The sequence below is a fragment of the Neomonachus schauinslandi genome, chromosome 2, assembly GCF_002201575.2.
Source record: "Neomonachus schauinslandi chromosome 2, ASM220157v2, whole genome shotgun sequence".
Classification (NCBI taxonomy): Eukaryota; Metazoa; Chordata; class Mammalia; order Carnivora; family Phocidae; genus Neomonachus; species Neomonachus schauinslandi.
This window is the reverse complement of record NC_058404.1, coordinates 184,131,546-184,157,358: the sequence shown is the minus strand read 5'-3', so window position 1 is coordinate 184,157,358 and position 25,813 is coordinate 184,131,546. Positions and strand designations below refer to the sequence as shown.

General features: G+C 36.3%; 1 protein-coding gene across 2 annotated transcripts in view; it reads right to left on the bottom strand.

Annotated features, from left to right (window-relative positions):
• Nucleotides 1-25,813, bottom strand: part of DHX15 (DEAH-box helicase 15) — a 58,549-nt gene that overhangs the window by 7,519 nt on the left and 25,217 nt on the right. For both annotated transcript variants that reach the window (XM_021679446.2, XM_021679447.2), the window contains exons 4-11: nt 22,516-22,675; nt 20,054-20,272; nt 14,315-14,482; nt 7,238-7,324; nt 5,904-6,053; nt 5,394-5,502; nt 4,693-4,884; nt 1,687-1,809 (exon numbers count right to left, since the gene is read on the bottom strand). In XM_021679446.2, the coding sequence (XP_021535121.1) occupies nt 1,687-1,809; nt 4,693-4,884; nt 5,394-5,502; nt 5,904-6,053; nt 7,238-7,324; nt 14,315-14,482; nt 20,054-20,272; nt 22,516-22,675 (1,208 nt within the window). The remainder of the gene's footprint in view (nt 1-1,686; nt 1,810-4,692; nt 4,885-5,393; nt 5,503-5,903; nt 6,054-7,237; nt 7,325-14,314; nt 14,483-20,053; nt 20,273-22,515; nt 22,676-25,813) is intronic.

The following is a 25,813-nucleotide window of genomic DNA, read 5'->3' as shown; positions in this document are numbered from 1 at the left end:
ACCAAGATGGACATGAATCTGCTCCTTCTCAAGACCTTCCCCTCTGTAGCCAGTCCTCAATGTCAGTTAATAGGTTATGTGTCTGGTGGTCACACAGTCCACCACCACGACATAGTTTCGCACACACAGGAATATAGTATATTTCTTGGACTGACCTAACCTATCGGGAATAGGCTTTAACATTATGCATTATCGATACACTGGACACAAGAGGGATAAAACAAATGTTCTGAAGTAAACTGTGTACTGGCCTTCATTTTTTATTTTAACCTGGTATTTATCAATTCTCTTCAACTCACATTGAAGTTTATGTGTAAGGCACAGACGTGCAGCACCTTGGCAGCTATGCTCTTTGTTCCACTCACTGGCTCTGCAGCACTTCTGGAACTCTTGAGATAAATAAACTCACCCCCACCCCAAAAGAGATGTGCCAAAATGAACAGATTATTTTAGGAGTATAAATAGATTTTTAGGAGATAACAAAATGAGTTACAAATAAAACAAGAGGTGAAAAATTTGAATTTGAGCCCCTGCATTTCCTTGTTCTCAAATGGAAAATGTTTTTCATGTTGCTAAATATTCTCTGAAAACATGATTTAAAGCTAGAACAGGGTGCCCGGGTGGCTCAGTCGGTTAAGTGTCTGCCTTCGGCTCAGGTCATGATCCTGGGGTCCTGGGATGGAGCCCCCCATTGGGCTCCCTGCTCGGCAGGAAGCCTGCTTCTCCTTCTCCCCGCCGCCCCCCATTCGTGCTCTGTCTCACTCTCTCAAATAAATAAAATAAAATAGGCTAGAACAGTATTTCACCATATGGTCAAGGCATACATAAATCACTGAACCATCTTTTTTATCGGTGGGCATTAAGGTAGTTCCCCCCTATACTTTTTTTTTTTTTTTTACTATGATATGTAATTCTGGGATGAAATCTTTAACGATATCTGGGTCCACAGGATACCGAAGGATAATTTCATAGATTATTTCTGGGTCAAAGGGTATGAAACTTCTTAAGGTCTCGGTGACATAAAATCTACTGCTTTTCATAAAGACCACATCAATTGATATTTCCACCTCTGGTGTTAGGATTGTTTCACTAAACCCACTTCTTCAGAGCTAAGAACTATTTTTCTATAACCTTTGCCAGTTTTATAGGTGAAAAAATGGTACCTCTCAATAACAATGCTCTTGAACTACAAGCAGAGTTGACTTTCGTCCTCACGTTTATGGACCACTTGTAACCTGAGAATGGTCATTCACATCTGCAGTCCATTTTTCTATTCTGTTACTTTTATATTTATTTAAGAGCTATTTATTAGTAAAATTATTAAGCAGTAAAGATTCTATAAATGATACAAAACTATTCACATAAAACGAATGAAAATAAACAGGAAAAGAAAGTATATAAAAATGTGTAGGTTAGTGGTAAAGATAGTACTAGTATTTTGTTTTTATTGCTCTGTATTTTCGAGCTTTCTATAATCGGTATTTTCCCCGATTATAAAAGTAAACAACTTTGGAAAAAACAGACAATTTCTATTTTAAATGCTAGTCAGGAGTTTTTTCTAAAGTACCTCTGGGTTTCTAATGTAAAGTTGTCACAGATAATAAATGAAAGTGAGATGAAGAAACGTCTTATATGCTGCAAGTGACATTTAGACAAAAGAGTGCCTTCAACCTAATTTACACTTACTTTGTTTAAAAGCGTGGTAGACATTCAGCAGTGTCAGATGATCTCCATCTATGTGGGCAAATCTCATCTTGGCTTCATCTGCGGCTTTCTTGGCCTCCGTGGGGCGAACAAAACACTGTGGGACTAAACAAGGTTGGTATGGGCCCAACACAAACGCCCATATCGATGAGTCACGCATTCACAGATAGAGGAACAAGGCCTAGCTAGGTCAGTTCACAGAGCATAGGGCAGGGCAGGATGGCCTCCAACTGCATCTTGGACTGTTTACTACCTTGATTTGGTACATCAACACCTAACCACATCTGTAAGACAAGAGGGTTTCAAAGCTACAGAGTACCTGATTATTTTAACTAGATCTAAAAGTAGGCATCAAACAGCTATTCTGAAGGCCATCAAGATACTAGAAATAGAAAGCTCAACTTATTTCAAAAACCAGTGCCGATAGCTCTACCAATAACCAGAATTATGGTGTCAATAGCCTTTAAGCTAAATGTAATTTTTCAAAAGGCCATCCACTGAATCCACTGAATGGCTATGGAAGTTATGAAGCTATATTTGCCCACTACAGGGCTAAAAACAACTTTCTAACCAGTCTATTGCCACATTTCTACTGTAATTTTTCCCCTAGTGCTATGGCTATTACCAACTGGTGGGTATCACTATTAGCACCGGTGAGCAGAAGCATATGTAAACATAAAAAATATCATGAAATCCTGGGTTTTGATGATAGCAGTAGTGGTGGAAGGTTAAACCGCCTTTGAATTAAGAAAATTCAAAAAGGCTGGGGATATTCAGCCTAGTTTTCCAGCATTTTAATAAAAAGATTAGAAAATGACGTCCCAAGTTAAAAAAAAAAAAAAAGTTATTTGAATCAAAACCTCAATATAAAAAGCAAAATCCAATATTTAAAAAGTTGACAATTAGTCTGAAACAGTCATTATTTCAAGGGTCACCAAAATATAGAACTACAGTAATTTGTTTAGAGCCTCAAGGTTAATTCACATAAAACTTTAAGTTGTTACAAAGCGTGCACTACATTTTTAAAATACAACTTTCCTTAATTCACTTTAGCAATTCCATAGTCATAAAAGCAGTATGAAGGTAAAAATACTTAACAGCTTGGGACTTTGTCAACACATTTTTAAAGCTCTTAAAACCTTGTCAATATAAAAAAGTATAAATGATCAGTCCAGATAGAAGATAATGGGAATAATCAACAACAAGATCAAATACAGTATCAAATTACTTTCCCATACAGTTTCCCCTTTAAAAAGATACCAAAGAAGCCAAATAGAGACAATGACACATGATCACAATAAATATTAATTAAATGTCTTGCTTAAATGTAACTGAAGCAAGGTAATTCATAGAAGTACAGAAACCTCTCAAAGATGTGAAAGTAAATGTGAACTAGCTCCCATAATTAACAGTGGGAATAAGTAGCACTCTAGAAGGCCCTTGATTTGCACTATTTATATCAGGACCTGAAAACTTCAAAAACTATTTAAAATGAAAAACAAAGCAGTATAAGCTCAGCAAACTGTTGTTGTTCCATGACTTCTTCCTCACCCTTTAACATTTCCCCCCCCACAAGTGCCATGCTTAATAACCGCTACACATAAATGTCCATTGTCTTGATGTGCTAATAAACCCGTGTTGTGTAGAGCTCCTTATTACAAATAAGAGATATAGTTGGAAGATTTCAACTGTGTCACAATGACCAGTTTTTTAAAGAGCTAGTAATCTAGACTCAAACGATGGTAATTATATAGTATGCCTGATAAGAGAAACAGGAAGAATAAAAACTGAGCAGATAACAAATAAATACACAAACAATCTGTTAATTCTTGCCGCACACTTTCTCTGCAAACTGAAATCTTGGGTAAATACCAACTGGGAGCATCTAACAAAAACATGTAAGAAAGGCAGACAACAACCTACCACCACCTCCGCAAGTGAGACTACAATTTTATTAAAATGATTCGATACTGCCCTGCCCATCTGCTCTGAGTCTGATCAGTCATAACTCTGCAAAAAAACATTTTTAGCTAGTTCTTAAAATAAAAAATTCAAACCATTAAAACATACCATACATCTAAACTAAGCCAAAATTTTATATTTAGAATATTTTTCAATTTATCCTTTAATTCCAAATAAGATTTTCAATTATTTGAGGCATTAAGTTATAATTAAGACTAAGAAACCACTCTGAAACTGAAGTCATTCTCCCCAGTACTGGAACTAGTAGTATAAAGTACTTTGATCATCAGTAAAAACATGAAATGTCCTCTATTTTTAGCTGTAAGAATATTTCTTCTTTTTGGAAAATCTAATTTCCAAGTTATAATTCATTTGTGGGTTATGCTTTACTGCTACTAAAAACAGCATGATTTGTTCAGCTTAATACTCCAATTTCCAAAATTAGCAATTGTATCTATTAGGTATATTTCTTTTATCAAGTGTTTTCTGCCATTGTAAAAGAATTATCATCTGGTTAGATTTTAAGCCTAAAAGTACACATTACTACTTCTATTTATTTGATACTAAGTTTGAAACTCAGGTTTGCTCGACTGCCACTAGAATACGTATTTATACATGTAGGAAAGCTCTTTAAATGATAGTTTGGGTTTGTCCCAGGCTCACTTAATAGTGCCAAGTACTAGAACAAAGTTCTTCTTGTACTTTGAGTAATAAACCGCAAAACTGATGAACCTACCAAAGAACTGTTACAATTGTGTTCAGACTTGTTCTTTTTCTTATTGCAATTTTTATTCGCACTCAAGAGAGCCAATGTTTTAACTATATTTTGTGCACAATTACTTTACTTTTGTAAATATTATGTCTTTATAAATCTATTTACAAGATATTTAGGAAACAAAATGAGTTCCTCGAAAAAACCATCTATAAAATCCACTATCATACTAAATATTAAAAAACAAAACCAAATGTGAAGTCCACCCAAACTGTGAAGAGCTGGGCTTTTTTTAGTTCCTTTCCCTCTATTACCTGACAACATAGCAGTAATAGATAGGACCTCATTAGAACAGTTGTAGTCACAACTTGCAATAACCATTTTAGCGAGCTGTGGATCTAGAGGAAACTCTGCCATCATGGATCCCAATTCAGTCAGATCTCCATCATCATTTAAAGCAGCCAGGTAATTCAAAAGTTCTAAGGCTCTCATCAGAGTTTCAGGAGCTGGGGGAAAAGGCAATCTATTAGACAAACTGCTTTAATAAGCAAAAAATGTGATAAAGTACAAACTATTAGAAGCAATCTCATTTTTCATTCTACAGTGGACCAAACTCAAAATGCAAACAGTCATCAAATTCAGTTAGAGATCTAGCAAACAATGAATCACATAAACTTGCAAAATTTTCCTGCACAGTGGTTAAAAACTGTCATTTTCCTACATAAATTAAGTAACTGCTTAAAAAAAAAAAAAAAAAAAAAAATTCGGAGATTTCTAATTTTCCTGCCCAGTCAGTAATTCCCAGAATAATTTATTCTGAGGAAAGAAACAAATTAAAAAGAACTTTCTCAGATAGTTGTCACTCTTTTAGTTTTAATGCTAACATATGAGACTTTTCTTGATGCATACACTAGAAGAAAAATAATAAGGGGTGTGTGTGTGTGTAATGAATAAGATGCAGAGATGGTGAATTCTGATTAAAAGGTTTGCTAAAATATGCTTTGAGAATTCATACCTGGTGGATCCATAAAGTCAAAATGCACCAAATCATCAATACCAAGCTTCTTCAATTGTAACACAACTGATCCTAAATTAGAACGCAAAATCTCAGGATAGGTGTTATCCTAGCAAAAAAACAAAATGTTTATTCTGTTAAACATGCCTTAATCCTCTTGCTCCAGAAAACAAAACGTATCTGTTCTCTGCCTCTTCAGCTATTTACTTTGGCATTACTTCTAAACCACCGATCTACATGAGAAAAATACTGGTGTAATATAACAGAAAGGAATCAGGCACTTTCTGTGAACTATCTTTAGAGGGCTCAAAGTGTTACTGCCACTGTTCATTTCAACTTAGAACTGTAACAGAGAGCTGTACTGGTAGATTACACCATAAATCTCACTCAGGGAAAAAGTAAGGAGCTTATGGTGCCAAAAGGCAAGATGAAGTAAATAAAGCAATTTTCTTTTAACAAATTCAACTTAACCTTCCAAACACACAGGAAGGATACAGCAAAATCCCTTACCTGCATTTCTGTCTTATAAGCTTTCTCTGTATAAAGTCTGAAGCATTTCCCTGGTCTGGTACGCCCAGCTCGACCAGCCCTCTGTTGAGCTGAAGCTTTACTAATGGCTGTCACCAAAAGAGACTCAACTCTGATTCGAGGATTGTACACCTGTTGGAATGAAAATAATTTAAGAATTTTCTCTTCAGTTAACCACAAAACTGTAACAGAAGTACACAAAGTCCATAGTTAATCTCAAAATAAACAAAGTAGTACTGATGAAGGCTGTAAATCACAGAGACAGAAACTGAGAATTGGTCACCTTATGCCTTAACTTTCTTTCAGACGTTCTATCACTCTGAAGACTCAGAAGCTAACATGGAAAGGCTCTTACCTATTACACACAAAGCTTCTAATACCTTTACTCTTCCTAACTGAAAATAATTTCAGTTCTACCAATTTTACTTTGCTTTCATAGAGTGGACCGTTTTTTTTTTCAGGCTTTTGCCTGAAAAGAACCTGTCAATTTTAAGAAAAATATTTTGAACTTAGTCCAGAAGAAGTCAGTTACACACTGCCAGTTTAAAGAGAAAAATTTCCATCAGAAACACGAATACTACATGCAACAAATTCTCCCAATTACACCTACAAAATGTAACCAAATGTAATGAAAGATCTGTGAATTATACAACATTCCCAGTATTTCCTGATGTTCAGAAAATGGGATTCTTATTAGTACTTTTTCCCCTGAACATCTGATTTTCAGGAACAGAAAACTGCCATTAAGTGAAAATGCCTGTATATGCAAGCAGATGACATAGAAAATGAATCAGATACAGGGCCTACTCTTAAGTTTGGTCACTTACTCTGACCAAACTGCTTGGTATTCAGCACTGTTCAACTAGAGGTTAACGTTAACATCTTTTCAGACACTATGCCCAGCACATAACAGAAACTCTAATTTCCCTGGGTAAGTGACCAATCTACAGCAATGACAATTCTATCCCTCTTATTACTACCCCCACACTCCTTAAATGAACACAGAAACCAAAACACTTGCCACTGCTACAGAGAAACAAACAAAAAAACCCAACAACAAAAACAAACAAAACCAATTAACCTTAAGGGGGGGGGGGGGGGGGAAGCCTAGGATTAAACATTATGCATGGGCTTAATACATGAGAGCCAGCTAAGAACAAAAAGGGTTCCTATCACCAAAGTCTGAAAACAAAACACAAGACAACAGAAAAATAATTCTAAAAAGTAAATTGCAGTCACTAAATGAATAGGCAGTAAGTACTCTTAAGCTAACACCAATTTAATAAAGTATACAACTAAAGTACTAAAGCATATACCTTTTGTTTTGCAAATCCAGGATCGATCACAAATACCACACCATCTATTGTCAAAGATGTCTCTGCAATGTTAGTTGACACAACTACCTGTTAAGAAATAAGCAGTATATAAATATTATAAATCAAGTAAAATTGAAATAACAGTATAAGTAGCCATGAATTTTCAAAAACGAATTTCAATCCAGTAAGTAAACTAAAAATAAGGTTTTATCCTCAATGGCCAATGCAATATAAAGAAATCAGTCTTTAAGATCTTAAATCAAAATTTCATTTAGTCCATCATGGCAAATTCCTTTTTCAAAGAAAGCTATTACTTCAGGTTATCACTCAATCACATAATGTGTTTTGATTACTTAAATGTAAGGACAGCATCAAAAGAAAAATATCAATGAAACAGTGTAAGCTTAACTTATACAATGTCTCCCTGACAGAACACTACTTTGGTTATTACCAAAGTCTACACAACATGTGTAACTTTCAGTATTTTCTGGCAATATTTACAAAGGAAACTTTATATCACCAAAACTCAACATTTTAAACAAAATGGCACAGGAGGGCATGGGCAGAGAAAATCTCAAGTTACAATCCAAGAACTGGCAGATCATCAAAATCGAATGCAGGTATTTTAGAAAGTGTACAGTCTAAAAGAAGATGTCATGGCATACCAAGCAACTGTTAATCATTTGAACCTTTTACTGCCAGGGAAAAATGTTTACAGCATTTACATACTAATACGATCGCTGGTTTATGTTAAGTGTACAATATATTTTAGATCTATTTTAGGAAACTGGTTGGGGTTTGAGAATGACATGTCACATAATTTTTCTTATTAAACAATAAGAAAATGGGATTCTCATTAGTACTTTTTCCCCTGAACATCTGATTTTCAGGAACAGAAAACTGCCATTAAGTGAAAATGCCTGTATATGCAAGCAGATGACATAGAAAATGAATCAGATACAGGGCCTACTCTTATAGCATGTAAAGGAAGATCAGACATGGACAGTGTAAATGACACCAAAGACTCACTCTGAGACTTAAAAAGGGTTTACTTCCACAACAAAGACCAAGGAAACTTACCAAGAAAAAGGCACTTAAACGAGTTGGCAAGGGTAAGGTGGGATCTCCCACGAGAGAGAAGGGAAGAACACTAACAGCGGAAGGTTCCGCTTAAACTAGGGCATGTAAGCAAAAATGCCCACAGGCACATCTAAGAAATGAAAAGGACGTATACTGCCAAAACTTACTAGAGAGCCACTGACAGGGTAATATTTCAGAATCGTTCACATATCTTAAAACCAAAATCCTTCCTTTTTGTATCGGGCAGTTGCAGTTGCAAAGACCGCGGACTAGCAAATGGTAAGAAACACAGATCATTTGATGTTACTGAAATACGTGTTTCAGTACATTTAGACGACACACACACGGTTCAATAATTAGAACCAAAGCAAACATAAACAAGGTATATAAGGTTGACAGCTGAATTTGAATAAATATCCTGAGCTTAATATTCTTCTATAAAGGCAAGTGTGCTGTGCTGGAAGGAGCAATGAATTCAGGAGTAGGGGACAGAGCTAGGAAGCAAACCTAAGTAGCTAAGTTATAGTGGAAAGGTTCTAAGACTCCCAAACCTCAATTTCCTTTTATAACTCCTGCATATTAATCTAGCAAGGACAAAGTTGTTAATAAAATTAGATAATAAATGTAGAAAGTCCTCATAAACCTATTACAGAGCCAGCTACATGCTTGTGATTATATAAGAAGTCTTAGGGTTTTCTGGAATTCTGGGGTGAAACTGTTACAGTTCTGGATATATATTTAGAGCAGTGGAAGAAATAAATACATTTCACATGTTTCTTCTAGAACAGAATACAATTAGTATGATAAAAATTTCTTGATGCGATCAATTCTTTTTTTTTTTTTTTTTAAAGATTTTATTTATTTATTTGAGACAGAGAGAATGAGAGAGACAGAGAGCACATGAGAGGGGGGAGGGTCAGAGGGAGGAGCAGACTCTCTGCAGAGCAGGGAGCCCGATGCGGGACTCGATCCCGGGACTCCACGATCATGACCTGAGCCGAAGGCAGTCGCTTAACCAACTGAGCCACCCAGGCGCCCGATGCGATCAATTCTTTAGAGTTATTTAAAAATCACTTTCTTTACAAAATAATTTCACTTGGTATGCATGCGTCTTTGGGTGTGTGTGTGACAAATTATATAACACTTAAAAGGAAGTGTGGATTTGTGATTCCACAAGTGTTTAACAATCACAGGATTATGCCAACCTGGCAAACCCCATGTCATTATCGACCTTAGAGAAGTATGACTTTCAAGCTTTTTTCCAAAATCAAAAGTAAATTGGTTAAAAAGCATTAAGGTAATAAAAATTTTTCTGAATAGGACTTATCTACCATACTGATTTGACAATTATTAAGAGTGTCTATGAGAAAAAGGGCAGGGTTCTGAAACCATAGGAGGTAGGTTTGGGGACAAAACAGGGAAAAACTCATGTAATAACAAACTGTATGACTTTCAGGGTGCTTCTTCTAATGACTCTATTACTAGAGCTGGAGAAGTAATACTAGCTAAGGCTAAAGAAAACACACATACATAATGCACAAGAACAAATAAATGAGATGATAAAAGTTATCTAGCTCCCTTGAAACCTCAGATAAATATGTTCTAGATGTTAAGTGGCACATGATCTAATTAGGAAATGGTCAGAACACAAAGTGATCCTGATTTTGTCAAGGGACCTACATATGACCAATGGGAATATACATATAAATGGTACAAGCTTTCTAGACTGTAACATGGCAATAAGTGTTCAAAGAGCCTTAAAAAGTGTTCAAATCTCATTGACCAAGCAATTATTTCAGGTAAATAAACCCCTATCTATATATAGATATATAGAATAGATCTGTATTTAGGGGTTTATTTACCTGAAATAGAAAACCCTGTGGAAAAAAGTCTGACATCCCACTGCCAATTTTGTGTGTTTATATTAAGTGTGTTAAGATTAAACTTTCATCTAGATTTATCCCCTTCCCCCTCAATAACATGCCTTACAATGAAATCTTCTTTATTTCAATAATTCCACTTCAAAATGGTAGAATTGAGAGTACTTGCGTTGCTCTACTTCAATTCTATTTGGACACAATAATGCATTTAGGTTCAACTAGTTTGGATTTTTAGTCCCCAGGAACTCTGTGGGGGTCGCCAATTCAGTAAGGACATTAACTTCTTTATTTGTCCACGTCCCAGCAGTACCACACTAAGTTATCTTCAGACAGTGGATCATTAAGCCTCTCTTTAAAACTACAGAACCATCTCCACAAGGGCCATTGCTCTTTTTTATGGAGCAGTGTATGCTTTGAGCCATGTTAATTAGTAAACCGTAACATAAGCTACAGAAAAATCAGCTATTTGTATGGACAAAATTAATGAAAACTAAATAAAATCAAAGAATAGTTGCTGGATTTTAATAACACCAAATCTATAAAACAGCAATTATAAGACTTATTCAAAAGATGCACACAAGTAGTTTATTGATGATACTTCAATGCTTATACAAAACTGTACCTTGAACTTAAACTCAAATATCTGAATAAATGTCAAGCATGATCAAAACAAATAAAATGATCTACCCTCACAAAAATACATGCATTCTCAACCTTTCTCGATCATTACCGGTAGTGCTGTTAGAAGCCCACATAAAAAGAACTCAGTAACTATTCGTAAAAGGAATGCTAGTTAAGTCCCCCAGGCCCATAAAGCTTTACCTTTAATATAGCCTACATTTTAAAACTTTAATATTATAAGACTGTTTTGTTAGTTTTACCACAATCATACTATAAACTATTTTGCACAAATTAATACAATGAGTAAGATAAATAAGGCACCACCTACCTCACAAAAGGTGTCCAAATATAAATACAGAATTACACTTATCTTGGCAGAATTTAAAAAACATTAAATATTCTCTTTGGTTCCAAACATTTTGACTTCTTACATTCTACTCTATGCTAGCTATTATCCTTGTACTAGAACAAATTTAACAAAAAATGAATCAAATTGTATTTGGTTTTACACAACTGGAAGCAGACCATAAATCCCTAAACATTCCTTTGTACTTTTAAATCAATTGTGAATATCAACCAGTGACAGTTTAACACTCGTGAATGAAAGTTCCATTCTACTAACTGGCAGAATAACGAATTCAGAACAGAAGAAGCAAGCCTTGGCCCCAGTTCTTTATTTTATAATATAAACGGGATATTATCAAAGTTGTGGCATTTTTTTTTTTGAAGACAATAGGAAAATAGCAACCAACTGCCAGTTCTTCCTGTTCCCGTATGCAGCCACTTTCCCTCACATAACCTGTGTGCATCTTAATGAGGAATTAACCCTTCCTCCTTCCCCACAATCCCACCAATCCTTCAGACGGCTCTGTCTAACCCAGCCAGAGCCGTGGCTCTGCCAGTCACCCGCTCCTCTCAAGCGCCAGTCAGCGCCTGGCCAGAATGTGTTTCTGCTCTCTCTGGTTCTCAGCCGACACTCCTAATACCTTCTTCCAGGCAGCTTGCCTGTCCAGCACCAAAACCATGATCGGATGAGTGAATCCTCCTGTGAACTAGGCTTCTATAAAAATGTTCATTTTTCCTTAAACATGCCAGGCTTCAAAGCTTCCCCCACCTCACCCCCCATAATGAGACTGTCGCACCAAGTGCCAAGAAGTCCTCCCTCCCTCTGCTGGGATCATAGGTGTGTGGGGGGGGGGGGTGGTGGTGGATGGGTGTGTGTGTGCATGAGCGCGTGCATCTGTGTGTGTGACAATGTTCTCAGCCTCTAAGATGAAGCTGACTCATGCCTAAAGAGAACATGATTTCCCAGCAAGAGGTCCTGTAGTTAGCTGAATGAAAACCGTCAGTGGATGAAGTAGCCCTGTGGCCCTTGGTCTGACTCTGACCTGAAAGCCCAGGATGGGATCCCAAGGTGAGCCCATGCCCTGGGGACTCCAGTGGTCCCCTCATCATCCGTAGCCATCACCACACATATATCCAACTACTGCTGAGTTACGTTTTTCAGTGAGACAAAATTCTCCTCAATATCCTTAGGATTTACAAGAACACAAAAAGCAATACAGTTAAATTCTACTTCATGGGCTTAAGTTGTAGATCCTACAAAATTATGTACTGGACTGGCACCAGACTGAACCTAAATTTCCAATAAACTAATAATTAACAGAGCAAAGAACTCAGATGTGAAATAATTTCAGTAAGTTCAGGCCCATACTTCTCAAAGTAACCTAAAAATGGAATGTAAAGAACTATATGAAAAGACACACAAATATGGCAAATCTTGCTTAATAACAATTTTACTCAGTGGTAAAAAAAAAAAAAATCTTAAAATTAAAACAAATGCAGATATACAAAGTGTACATGATTTTAAGAAAAATTATCTGCCTACAGTCTACTCTTTATTATAGAAATGTTTAAGAAAACAACTACTTTATTTACATACACCGACTGATACAGAATTAAGCTAAGAACTCTACAGAGAATAAGTACGTTTCAGTCAACATATCAACTTCAAAATTATCTACTAAAGCTCATCACTTAAAATGTAAGTTTTCCCCGAAGTTGAGAATGCACATAAAGTAACAGGGGAAAATGTTTTAACATATTCTACAGATAGCACTATGACAAAAAGAATTGGTAAGTTCAACATAATGAAGCTATGATCACACTGTTTTTTTAAAAGTCATATTCACTACTCATCAATGAGAAACTCAGAAGCTGTTTTGTTTTTTTCCTATCAATCTCTTGTTAGTTTACATTCCACTAGGCTGGTGTTGTATATATCCTTTTGGTAAGTTCCTTCAGGTCGAAAAATGTATTTGGTTCACTTAACTTTTACACAGCCATGTAAAGAAATAATTAGCCCTGATATATTTAAGTATCTTTATAATGTGTAATTTTTCAATAATCATGATAAACATTAGCAAAAAGACTGAAATAAAAAGCAGAAAAAAGGTGAGAATCTGTTAGTCCTGAATATAGAAATAAGAAAGCAATAAATTCCAAATCTGACAAGTAAATCATACCTAAGTAATATTTCAAGTAAGAGTTTTTTCTACATGAATATACTCAAGGAACTTATAACAGTTACCATGAGGGACTAGTTTATTCTAGATATATTAGGACCCTGTATATACAAAGCTTAATCCTTGATGATAATCTCTCAAAAGTGATGAAGTAAATGATACCCACTTTAAAAAAATGAAAACTTTAAAACCAGAGATTAAGAATCTTGCCAAAATTTATATTCAGCTACTATTTAACCTAATAAATGATTAACTCCACTATACTAATGTTTTTCAAACCTTTTCAAACAATCTAATTTTAATATCAAAGAACCTACTAGAACCCCCAGCTCTCAAACAAATAAAAAAATAGCTGTTTTGTTTCAAACTTCAACTTAGATCCCCTTCCCATCCCAACAAAGAGCTCAGAAACAGGTTTAGAAAACCCTTGCCCTTTCCTATGCCAGGCAGACATCCACATTAAGAGAATCTGCATTCCTGCCCTAAAGAAACCCACATATTTATGCAATGCAGCATGATGAGTGCTATTGCAGGGATCTGTGCAGTCAATATTTCATACCTATAGACATGACATGACATCTGGTTAGGTCTTTAAGAAAACTGCAGGCAGAAGCCAAGGCACTGAAGAAAAAAGTGCTTAGCTTTTGCCAAGTGACTTAAAGGAGAGAAAGACACTTGATCATCTCCTGCTTTTCTTGACCCACCCTAACCAACCACCCATTTACTAAGGAGGTGCTTGCTTCCTGTGGGGATGGAAAACAGTACATGCTCTTACTCTAAGGTCAAAAGATAAGCAAAATTCCACCAAAATACAATTTTTTCTATTTACTTTTGAAATACAGATCATTTTGTAGTGTGCAACTCAGATCACCACCACCCATAACTTAGTCATTAATAATTCAATATAGTTTCATATCTCTCAGACAGTTCTGTGTTAATGAAACGTTTATAGAGAGTATTTCTATGCTAACCTTTCTTCCAATTGCTCCATTCTGCTTTTTTGGAGGCGGAGGCTCAAAAATGCGTTGTTGCTGCTGAGGAGGAAGTGTAGAGTATAATGGAATGATTTTAATGTCACCAACTTCGGGGCCCAAATCATCAACCTCACGCTTTATTCTCTTACAGGCTTCGTCAATTTCCTACAAAATAAAAGGCTGAATGTAGAAACAAAACAAACGCACACTGGAACATTTAAGTATTTATCATAATCCTAGTCCTATGAAGCTTACTTTGAATTTGGTAAATCAAAACTAAGTTAGTAAACTTCACCGGGATTTCCAAAACTATAGAAGAAAAATTTTGATTTCTGTACTCAAAGTCAACTATCTATTGGCATTCCACACTTTTTCTTCTAGTCAGACGTCCTAATTAATTCTCAACAAATTGTACTAAAATTAAAATTTCTCACGCAGGAATATTAAACTGCACTCATAACCTTTTAAATGTTCACAATCTAAAAGAAACTGATGTGCTAGGTATTTTAAATAAGCCAATTAGGCTTTAATGTCACGTATCACTAATGTAATTACATGGAAGATTTGCTTCATTGTGCCTAATGAGAACAAACACCTTTACAGTATCAACACAGATATTTAAGAAGTAGGCTAACCCAAATAACTTACAGCATCTTCAAAACTTTCCCGACCACAGGAAATAATTCCAACACATTTGCATTCATCTCTAGGTTTTAAAGAGAGGACTCACAATAAATATTCAGAGTATGGGAGACCGAGAAAGAGAGGTGGGTGGAGGCTCTATGAGTGGCAAAGGGACTTAAAAAGGGGGGGGGAGGGGGGAGAGCAACAAATTTAAATTTTACTGAAGCATTAATTCAGTTAAATTCAGAAGTATGTTAAATGATTTGGCAGCCTGTCCAAGGCACGACCCAATCAGAAGCTATCCTTATCAACAAATTATCTCTTACACAAAAATCAGAATGATTAAAGAAAAAAATGGAAAAAATCTATCAGGTAAATGTAGTCTGTATTTTTATTATATTAAACTAAAATTATTTTCCTTGAAATAATTTTAAATCAAAGGCAATTCTGTTTCCGTGTTAAAAAATACAAAGTCTTTGGATACTTAAGAACAAAAACTTTTTTCACCCTCTCCTTCAAACATAGTAGTTCTCCTAAAAAACGGATTAAGGGTCTTGAAAATTATCATGCAGAAAATTACTATTAAGGATTCGATGTTCACAGTTCCCTCTGAGATCTGAAGTTTCTAAAAGAAAATGAAAGAATGCTATTGATAGAAAAAATATAACAAAACAAGTATTTTTAGAAAAAAAAGCATTTAAATGCTGTATCTAGATTAGAATGCCCCCTGCTGGTATGCAAATACAAAATTAGATCTCTTCCAAATCAAAAAGATTTGAATATAAACTCCAAATTAGATTTTTCTAAAATAAAAAGATAAACACAGGAAAACTGATGCCAATATTCAGAATATTTTTTAATTTAGCTGACTTAACCATATATTTGACCAGAAAACAAAAGGTCCAAAGTCACCAAACATCCAGATTTCATATACTAGAAAACAAAGTGCCCCAAATGGTACATTGCAGGTTCCAGAATTTTAGCAAGATAATTCCAACTTTATACTTGGGACTAGACTTTCCAATCTGCCAAATAAGTATACAGCTAAAACAAAATCACTACTGCATGGTATAAAAACATCTCTGAAGATGGGGCGGGGGGAATCCCAACACCACTTGTTTTTTTACACAAGCAAGGTTCTAAATATTTAGTTTTAAAACTGCAACAAATTTTTCCCTAAAGTTTACCAAATTTCCATAGCCAACAATGTTAAGTTCAGAGGAGCACAAAGCTCACTGACATTCAGCAGCACAAAGTAACCATCTGCTTAGGGTTGCTTAGTTATGAGCAATATTGACTATCGAGACAGAAGTGCAGGAGTTTTTAAGACTTTCAGCTCCAAAAGTATTAATATATGTGAGTAAATAAATTTGGACTACTAATTTGAAGAGGCTGAACTCACTGCATATGGAAAAGACATTTTACTCAGCAAAATTAAAGATAAAAGAATGTGCTGCTTAAAGAATGGGGTTTTTTTTTGTTTTTTTTTTAAAGATTTTATTTATTTATTTGAGAGAGAGAGAGACAGAGAGAGAGCATGAGAGGGGGGAGGGTTGGGAGGGTCAGAGGGAGAAGCAGACTCCCTGCCGAGCAGGGAGCCCGACGCGGGACTGGATCCCGGGACTCGATCCCGGGACTCCAGGATCACCACCCGAGCCGAAGGCAGTCGCCCAACCGACTGGGCCACCCAGGCGCCCTAAGCTATTGCATTTTTTTTTTTAAAGATTTTATTTATTTATTTGAGAGAGAGAGAATGAGAGACAGAGAGCATGAGAGGGAGGAGGGTCAGAGGGCGAAGCAGACTCCCCGCCGAGCAGGGAGCCCGATGCGGGACTCCATCCTCGGACTCCAGGATCATGACCTGAGCCGAAGGCAGTCGCTTAACCAACTGAGCCACCCAGGCACCCTTAAAGAATGGTTTTAACATCTTCATGTAACCCCTGACAAACAATTGATATTTCAATTATAATCATTCTTAATCTAATTCAGAACTGTAGCTCCCCTAAGGACTTCTACTAAGCAACACTTAATTTTAATCACAAGTCCAGATTCTATGCATTAACATATTACAACATAAAAAATATTCTAGAATTCAAATATTTTCCAACCTCTAACCAATTAAGATTGATTTCTTACTCCCAAATTCATTCAGATTACTACAGATGCATTATTGTTTAAGTAGACAAAATGGTAAAATGCTCTTAAAAATCATTTTAAAATTTCATGAGAAAACGAAATTTTACAGGTGCTATTCAAATTTATGAAAACAAGAATACTGAATTTGAGATCTACCATTTAATTGACCATGTAAAAGTAACACAGGTTCACAGACATGAAAAACAGTAATATTTTATATTATATTAAGTCAGCTCTACTAAACACAATCAGTGAAACAAAATACATTACTTAGGTACTCTGCTCCTTTAACCCTAAAGATCTTCAAATTCAAGACTAGTCATCTAAAGGTCATTTAAAAATGTAAGAGGACACATGCAAACCTAGTTCACAATTACAGTTAATAACTTTATCGGAAAACATATACTCTACCACACATTTGAAAACCATGGGGCCTGTTCCCTTCCTTTCCCCAACTACGGGATAGCCGCCAAAATATCAAATACAAGAAGTTAAATCATAGAAAAGCCTTTCAGGTCCTCACCATGAGACCATCTGATGTTTCTGATAAAATTCTAATATCATTAGTTACCTGAACATAATGGCTATTTTTAAGTCATTTACAAAAATACACTATGCAGCACTCTAGATGAAGCAAGAAACTAGAGACAAGGCACAAAAGGACAAAATAAATACCTCAACTGCCTAAAGACTGCATTAGTGCATAAATATCGTTTATATGCCATCAAAAAAGCATCTGGTACTCTTGCTTACAAAATATTTAAAAATTCTTCCATTCAAAATGCATAAAAGGGAAGACTAGTACCAACATAGGTCTATCTGTAAAACTGAATTTGCAACACATTTTATTTCCCAAAAGAGCAAGTGTGATGCTGTACTGGGAATGATTTTCCAACCCAGGGGACATGTGGCAATGTCTGCAGACATTTTTCGTTGTTACCACGGGGGGAGAGAATGTTACGCATCTAATGGGTAAAGACCAAAGACGCCACGATGCACAGGTTACCCCACAACAAAAAAACTGATCAGCCTACCATGTAGATAGTGCTGAGGTTGAAAAACCCTGTTCTACAGTAAAGAACGATGGCCAATGGGGGTACAAATCATAGATCACATAAATACTGAAGAAATGCAAGGATAAAAAAATTATGCAATATTTATAGCTCTTAAAACAATAGCATTTGCCGGAATATTATGTGTTATCAAGCATTCCTGTAGAAACTGAATACAAATAAAATAATTCACATTCCAATGGAGGCAGGCAGTCACACAGAAGACTTCTGATTTTGCTATCTGGGAGAACAAGGGCAATTCCCCCACGACAGTGTTTATAGTTGTGTCATTAATGTACTATAGGAATTATACTGGTTTAAACATTCTCTGGCATAGTGACCTTTAAACCTAGGGAAATACAAAAATGGCCCGTAGACTTCATTTAAGATGCAGATTCCTATATCGCACCTCAGATTTCACCTATTTCAGCAAGTCTGGAACAGGGCCAAGAACTTGCTTTAACAAACTCTCCCCTCCTCAGTCCACTGGCCACACTTGAGAAAAAATCTTCTGGGGTGGGGTCAGACATTTTACTGTAAAGGGCCAAAACAATTTAGGCTTTGCATCCATGGATCATCTCTGCTGCACATTCTTTGTTCTTACTTAAAACTGTTTAAAAATGTAAAAACAATTCTTAACTCGTGGGCCATACAAAAACAAACAGGAGGGTTGGCACATGTAGCTATTTAAATTTAAATTAATTAAAATGCTGTAAAATTAAATTTTAATCCCTCCTCTCACAGCCACCACTTCAAATACTCAAAAGCCTTAACATTCCTGGTGACTACTATACTGAACAGCACAGACACAGAACTTGTCCAGCACTGAAGAAAAGTCTAATGCGGGGTGCCTGGGTGGCTCAGTCATTGAGTATCTGCCTTCGACTCAGGTCATGATCCCAGGGTCCTGGGATTGAGCCCCGCATCAGGCTCCTTGCTCCGCTGGGGGGCCTGCTTCTCCCCCTCCCACTCCCCCTGCTTGTGTTCTCTCTCTCTGTCAAAAAATAAATAAAATCTTAAAAAAAAGAAAGAAAGAAAGGAAGGTCTAATGGGACAGCGCTACTCTAGAACCTCACCACTCAAACCTGGAGCACTTCAGCATTACTTAGAAGCTTGTTAGGAATACAGAATCTCAGGCTCCACCAGATCGATTGAATCAGAATCCGCAAATTTTCTAAGTGATCTGCGTGTATGTTAAGTTTGAGAAGCACATTCTAGAAAATTCATAAAATCTACTGAAACAAAGGACAAGCTCTTAAGAAAACCTCCAGTAAAAGGCTCTCTAAAACTGTTTTATCCAGACAGCTTTTTCCTGAACTTTAGCTTGAGAATTTCATAGCACACCTATAAACCTACTGTGGGAAACAAGTTTTAAAAATGTAGCACCTGAGAATAAAACGTGTATCTTAAAATGAGTTAAATTCTAACTAAGAAATTTCAGTGATTCCTTCTAATCCTCAGTGAACACATGGAAAACAAAACCAAAACACAAACATTTGTTTTGATGTTGAATGGGCACCCAAGTGACTCAAGTTCACTCACAAGCTAACTGACCAGGACAATCTGATCTTCACAGCAGCTGTGTGGTTCAAATTCTTGCTTCAGCAAAACTGCAAATTACCACACCACTTCTTACCACCCATGTCTCTCGAAAGCTGAGACTGCAATTGCTAAATCTTGAAATTCTAAAAGCATTTAACATTCTTACGATAATTAACAAACACCAACAGTATAAAAGGGTATTCACAGAGTACATAGACAAAGGGTATATTATATATTTCATACTTAAATACAATCAAGTTGAAGAAAATCTTTAAAACTTGGGATAAGAAACACATGGTTAATATACACCAAGTTCTTAGGTTTAAAAAGCTGTTGTATAATTTAATATGCTAAAGGCTAAATAAGAAAATAATGACTATACCTCTTGACCAGTTAAGAAAAGTAGAAGATCTCCCTCTTCCTCTTCACACATATGAATTTGGATTACTGTTCGAATGGCTGCTTCAAGATAATCTCTCTCTGGTTCAGGAGTATAAAAGATCTCAACAGGATGTGTACGCCCAGGAATAGTTAAGAGAGGACAGTTATCAAAGTAAATCTGGAATTTCCCTGCATCTAGAGTAGCGCTCATAACTATAACCTGGAAAAAGAAACAGTAAATTATTTGAAGCTGTCTTCAAGGATTCTTACATGGTCTTAAGGAAAAAAAACAAGTAATGTTTATTGTTCTATATATATCACTTATTTAAAAAAACTACAAAAATCTTCATACAAATAAAGTGATTAAAAAAATCAAATGCAGGGGCACCTGGGTGGCTCAGTCAGCTAAGCGTCTGACTCTTGATTTCAGCTCAGGTCATGGTCTCAGGATTCTGAGATCACAACCGCTTCCCCCCCCCCGCCCCCGCTCATACTCCTTTCTCTAATAAATAAATCTTTAAAAACTATATCAAATACAGAAATGCTGAGCTACAGAGTAAGAGAGTTACTGACATCTTAAAAAATCAGAAATAAACCCAATACCCAATAAATAAACTACAATATATCTTCATGAAACAATATCTTAAAACCCAAAGTCCATAAAATGCTAACATATTTATGTTTACATAAAGTTTACACAGTATGTAAAGGGGATTGATACGAAACATTATTAATAAATAGTATGATTACTACCATGTTTATTAAAACAATACCATGACAGGAAAAAACAGGAAATGTGAAAAAGACAAAAAAAAAAAAAAAAAAAAAAATGGAAAAAAAAAAAATTTTTCCCCTTCTTCCAAAGCATTTTTAATAAGCATGACTTCTTTAGAAAAATTCCTACACAGGGATTTTCTACATTGTTGTAAAAAGCCACAGCCACAAAAGGCTGTTCAGGGGCAGGGCTACAGGACAGTGCAGTCACCCTCCCTCCACGTAATCACACATTACAGCACCCATTAAAAATTTACTTAAAAAGAAGGCACCCCATAAAACATTCTACTACAGAGTAATTTCTACTTCGACTTTCTTTCCTAAAAGCTTTAATAGCCCACACCTGATTTCACTTATATGTGAAATCTAAAGAACACAAAGCAGAAAGAGGCCCATAAATACAAAGAACAAACTGGTGGTTGCCAGAAGAGGGGGGTGGAGGGATGGGCAAAATGAATAAAGTAGAGTAGCAGTTTCAAACTTCCAGCTACGGAATGAGTAAGTCACGGGAATGAAAGGTACAGCACAGGAAATATAGTCAATGGTACTGTAATAGCGTTGTACAGTCACAGATGGTAGCTATGCTCAAGGTGACACAGCATAACATATAGAGCTGTCATTACCAATCACTATGTTGTACATCAGAAACTAACATAACCTGTCAACTACAATTAAAATCAAACAAAAACTTCAATCGTTCATAAGGTTTAATCAATAATGACAGTACTCACTCTTTTTTTTTTTTTTTTTAAGATTTTATTTATTTACTTGACAGAGAGAGACACAGTGAGAGAGGGAACACAAGCAGGGGGAGTGGGAGAGGGAGAAGCAGGCTTCCTGCAGAGCAGAGAGCCCGATGCGGGGCTCGATCCCAGGACCCTGGGATCATGACCTGAGCCGAAGGCAGACGCTTAACGACTGAGCCACCCAGGCGCCCCAACAGTACTCATTCTTTAAATACATTCTTTAAAAGCATAAATTTAATTTACAAGCAAAAACATACTAAGATAATTTTTTAAGACCCAGAATCTTTCTGCCCAGTGTACAATCCCTATAACACATATACTAACAACCGAATAATGAGTCTAAGCTCCAATAAACAGTACACACACACAGCAAAGAGGCACTTCACAAACTCTGGGAGGCAAAAAAGTCAGAAAATTCAGTCCGTTTTAGGCCCTTATCAACAGAGTTAACACTGACCAGGGTAGTCGCAGTATAACAGACAGAAAAAAAACCAAGCAAACTAGGTTAAGTGAGCACATTTCTGAGGAGTGGCTTGCTTGTTCTGGGTATAGCTGTTCCTACTACCCAACATGACTGAGTTATAATGGGTGTGTTTATGTTGGGACAGGACAAAGATTTGAGGTTTCTGTATTTAATGAAGGGTAGGGTGAGCAGCAGGGTTATAAAACCACCATGTTATTAGATCACAAGAAAACACAGGTGGGTTAGAAATGGAAAAGATCTGGCTTAAAAATACATTACTAAAAAGTGGAATCATACCAAGAACACATATGAAGACATAGCTACGTACATTAGAAACGAAGAATAACAACAATGTAGGTACTTACTGGTTCCTTATTTTACACTTGGTATTTTATAGTTGATTAGAATGATTGGCATGTATTCCCTGTTTTTTATATATACCTTTTTTTATGAAACAAATGAGTAAAAAAATTACTTTACCTTTAAGTCTGATCTCTGTCTTACAACTTCCTTCAGAACACCCATGAGGATATCTGTAGCCAAAGTCCTTTCATGAGCCTCATCAAGAATTATTACACCATAACGCTCAAGGAGGGGATCATTCATAGCTTCACGAAGTAACATCCCATCAGTCATATACCTATATTCACATAACACAGTTGGTCAAGGTTCATTTAGAACATTTTAAAACTAAACTTCATGACATGCAAAGACATCAGGAAAATCAAAATTAAATTTTCCCCGAAACAAATGTACTATTGTTTCATAATCAATTGCAAAATTAAACATGAAGAAAAACTTCTAAGAGTATCAAACAAGTTATACACTATCAAATCTTGTCAACTGAGACTGTAATACTGAAATGCATTAAGAAAACAAGATTAAATGTGCTTATGGAATATAATGATCACATGGTTTCATACAAATGCCAAAGCAAAATGCATCACTTAAATGAGTTTCTTAAAAACAAAATTTAAAACGTAAATATGTTCGACCTGCAAAACAAAACTAAGAAGCCACTTTGTTTTATAACCACACATCACTAAAATGTTACCACATGCAAAAGTACATTTCTCTAAAGCTTTAGTAATTCTCCACTTAAGCTAACAATAGCCTTCCTTGGTTCAAAAGGGCTGAGAGAGCACAAAAGTCTTCCATCTCTGTTTGCCCCAGTCCCATCCAATTCAATGACATGATGGCAAAGAAGCACAAAAAGGAATACATTCATGGAATAAGGAGCAGCATTAGCACTAGAAATGTTGATAAATATATATGAAAGAGAAAAGGCAAAGGACACCCACTAAATCAACGAAGCAGAGAGGGAAACCAGGTTTAAAGATGGCTCAAGATGAAACAGCTAATCCAGCACTCAGATGCAGGGTGGTTTGCAAACGGTGTTACGGGCCAGCCATCTCCTAGCCATGCTATTCTGGCTGCTACTGTCACTAACACAAAACAACTATCCCCAGAGTTTGGCACAGGAACAAAACAAAGTCAACCTGCAGAGGCTAAAGTCACAGTTCATTCAATTCATGGTTTTATTTACAAATTTAAAAGCAGTATAAAAATGTGAAGTCATCATTTCTAACTTCATTATTTTGGGTTTTTATTTTTCACACATGAGTCTAACCTAATCTTTCATGGACCAACTTGGTATTTTTAGCTAATGCGATTGTTGGCGCAGTGAAGTTCACCAAATTGACAATGTACAGAAGTGAATCGTTCTCCTTATTTCACTTGAACTTCTAAATTTAGTAAGACTTTTGGCAAACAAACCCATCCTTACTCTATATATTTTAATAGGCTTCTTTCTTCTTTGGCCATATTTTTTAAAATAAACTACATTTCTGCAGTTGGCCCAGAATTACCTGAAGATTATTTTATATTAAGACCATGAAAGAAAAAAGTGCCAATTAAACTATGACTCAATGGCTTGACGACAGTGTAGCACAGCACATGAATCAGCTACACTATAGCCTCTAGGTGCTTTGAAGTATCTCTGATCTATTTGAGGACATTTAGTAATTTCTCCTGACTTCAGCTTACTGACATGAGATAGGCAATCCTTTTGCACATTATCTCAGTAGCAAAACATAATACAGTTTCATCTGCTTGTGAGTAACTTGCCTCAGATTCCACAAAGCTCTTGTCTGTTCTTTCATAGGGGGGAAAAAAAATGAACTGGTCACTCTCCAAACAATAAATATTTGCTTAAATACCATCAAATGTACACCATGCTGCTCAGTATCCAAGCTTACTCATTTCAACATGGATTCCCAGTGTAATCTTTTTGAAGACATTTTAATTAGCAAAGAAACCCAGTACACATAGTTCCAACAATAGCACATTACTTATCTGAAGTGAAATACGGACAGCTAGATCAAGTTCAAGCATTCCCAGGTAATACCCACCACCAAACCGCTACAAGTTTTAAGACCCTCAGATTGTAAAAATGTACCTCAATCTCGGGCGCCTGGGTGGCTCAGTTGGTTAAGCAACTGCCTTCGGCTCAGGTCATGATCCTGGAGTCCCAGGATCGAGTCCCGCATCGGGCTCCCTGCTCAGCGGGGAGTCTGCTTCTCCCTCTGACCCTCCACCCTCTCATGCTCTCTTTCTCTCTCTCTCAATAAAAAAAAAAAAAAAATGTACCTCAATCTCACGTACTAAAAAGGTGAAGTCACAGAACTGATAAAAGTATCAGGCTTAACTTGAAAACTCCTTTAAAACCCATTTAAAAAAAAAAAAAAAGCCACCCTCTTTATTTTGATCTTTTTCCTCTTACATTCCTCAAGCTTCACACAACCACAACAGTGTAGAGGGCATTTAAAAGCACAGCTAACCCAAATACTCATTCTTTTATATTTTTCTGAAGGGAAGTGTTGCAAATGGCAGAACAGAGATATTGCACGTTAATGGAACTACTATTTGCCTTGTTTTATTAGAAAGTATGCATAATATATGTACTAAGTTAAATGGTCAACTAAACCCTCTGACTTCCAGACTCCAGAGACAGACTCCTAACAGTTGTCTCAGTATTTGATCATCACCCAGTGATCTCTCCTGCATCACAGGAATGTAGGAAGCTTGTTGTATGCAATAGAGAGCTTCGGGAAAAATTACATCTGTAGGGGCACCTGGGTGGCTCAGTCAGTTAAGCGTCCGACTCTTGGTCTCAGCTCAGGTAGTGATCTCAGGGTTGTGAGATGGAGCCCCAAGGCGAGTTGGGCTCTGCGCTCAGCAGGGAGTCTGCTTGAGACTCTCTCTTCCACTGTCCCCCACCCACTTGCGTGTGCACACACTCTAAAATATTTTAAAGATGAAAGGTCTCTTAAAAATATAATCAATATTGCCGCTTTTCCAGTGTAGAAAATTCACTATCAGTAGTTAACTTTCCCAGGGTCTCAAAAGCAGTTAAATAGCTTAAGACTAAGTATCAGTGTACTGATCCCCAATCCTGGGCCCCTCCTATACAAACACACTCTCCTCAAAGTCCAAGAAAAATGTACATATAAATACAATAGCAAAAAGTTACCTGGTGTGGGGTTGGGGGTTGGAAGGAAACATACAGAAAAAAATCGTTTGTAAGCTCATTTGTGATCTACTGAAAAGAGGTAATATTAAAACAAATATTAAGTACTACTGCTCTTTTCTTTGTCCTCTGAAATGACTGCAGGGCATGCTTTTAGTCAGCCAAACTTTTTTTTTGCCCTGATTTAATTGACCCCCAAACCTTAGGTGACCTTTAATTTTTTTAAGGTTTATTTATTTGAGAGAGAGA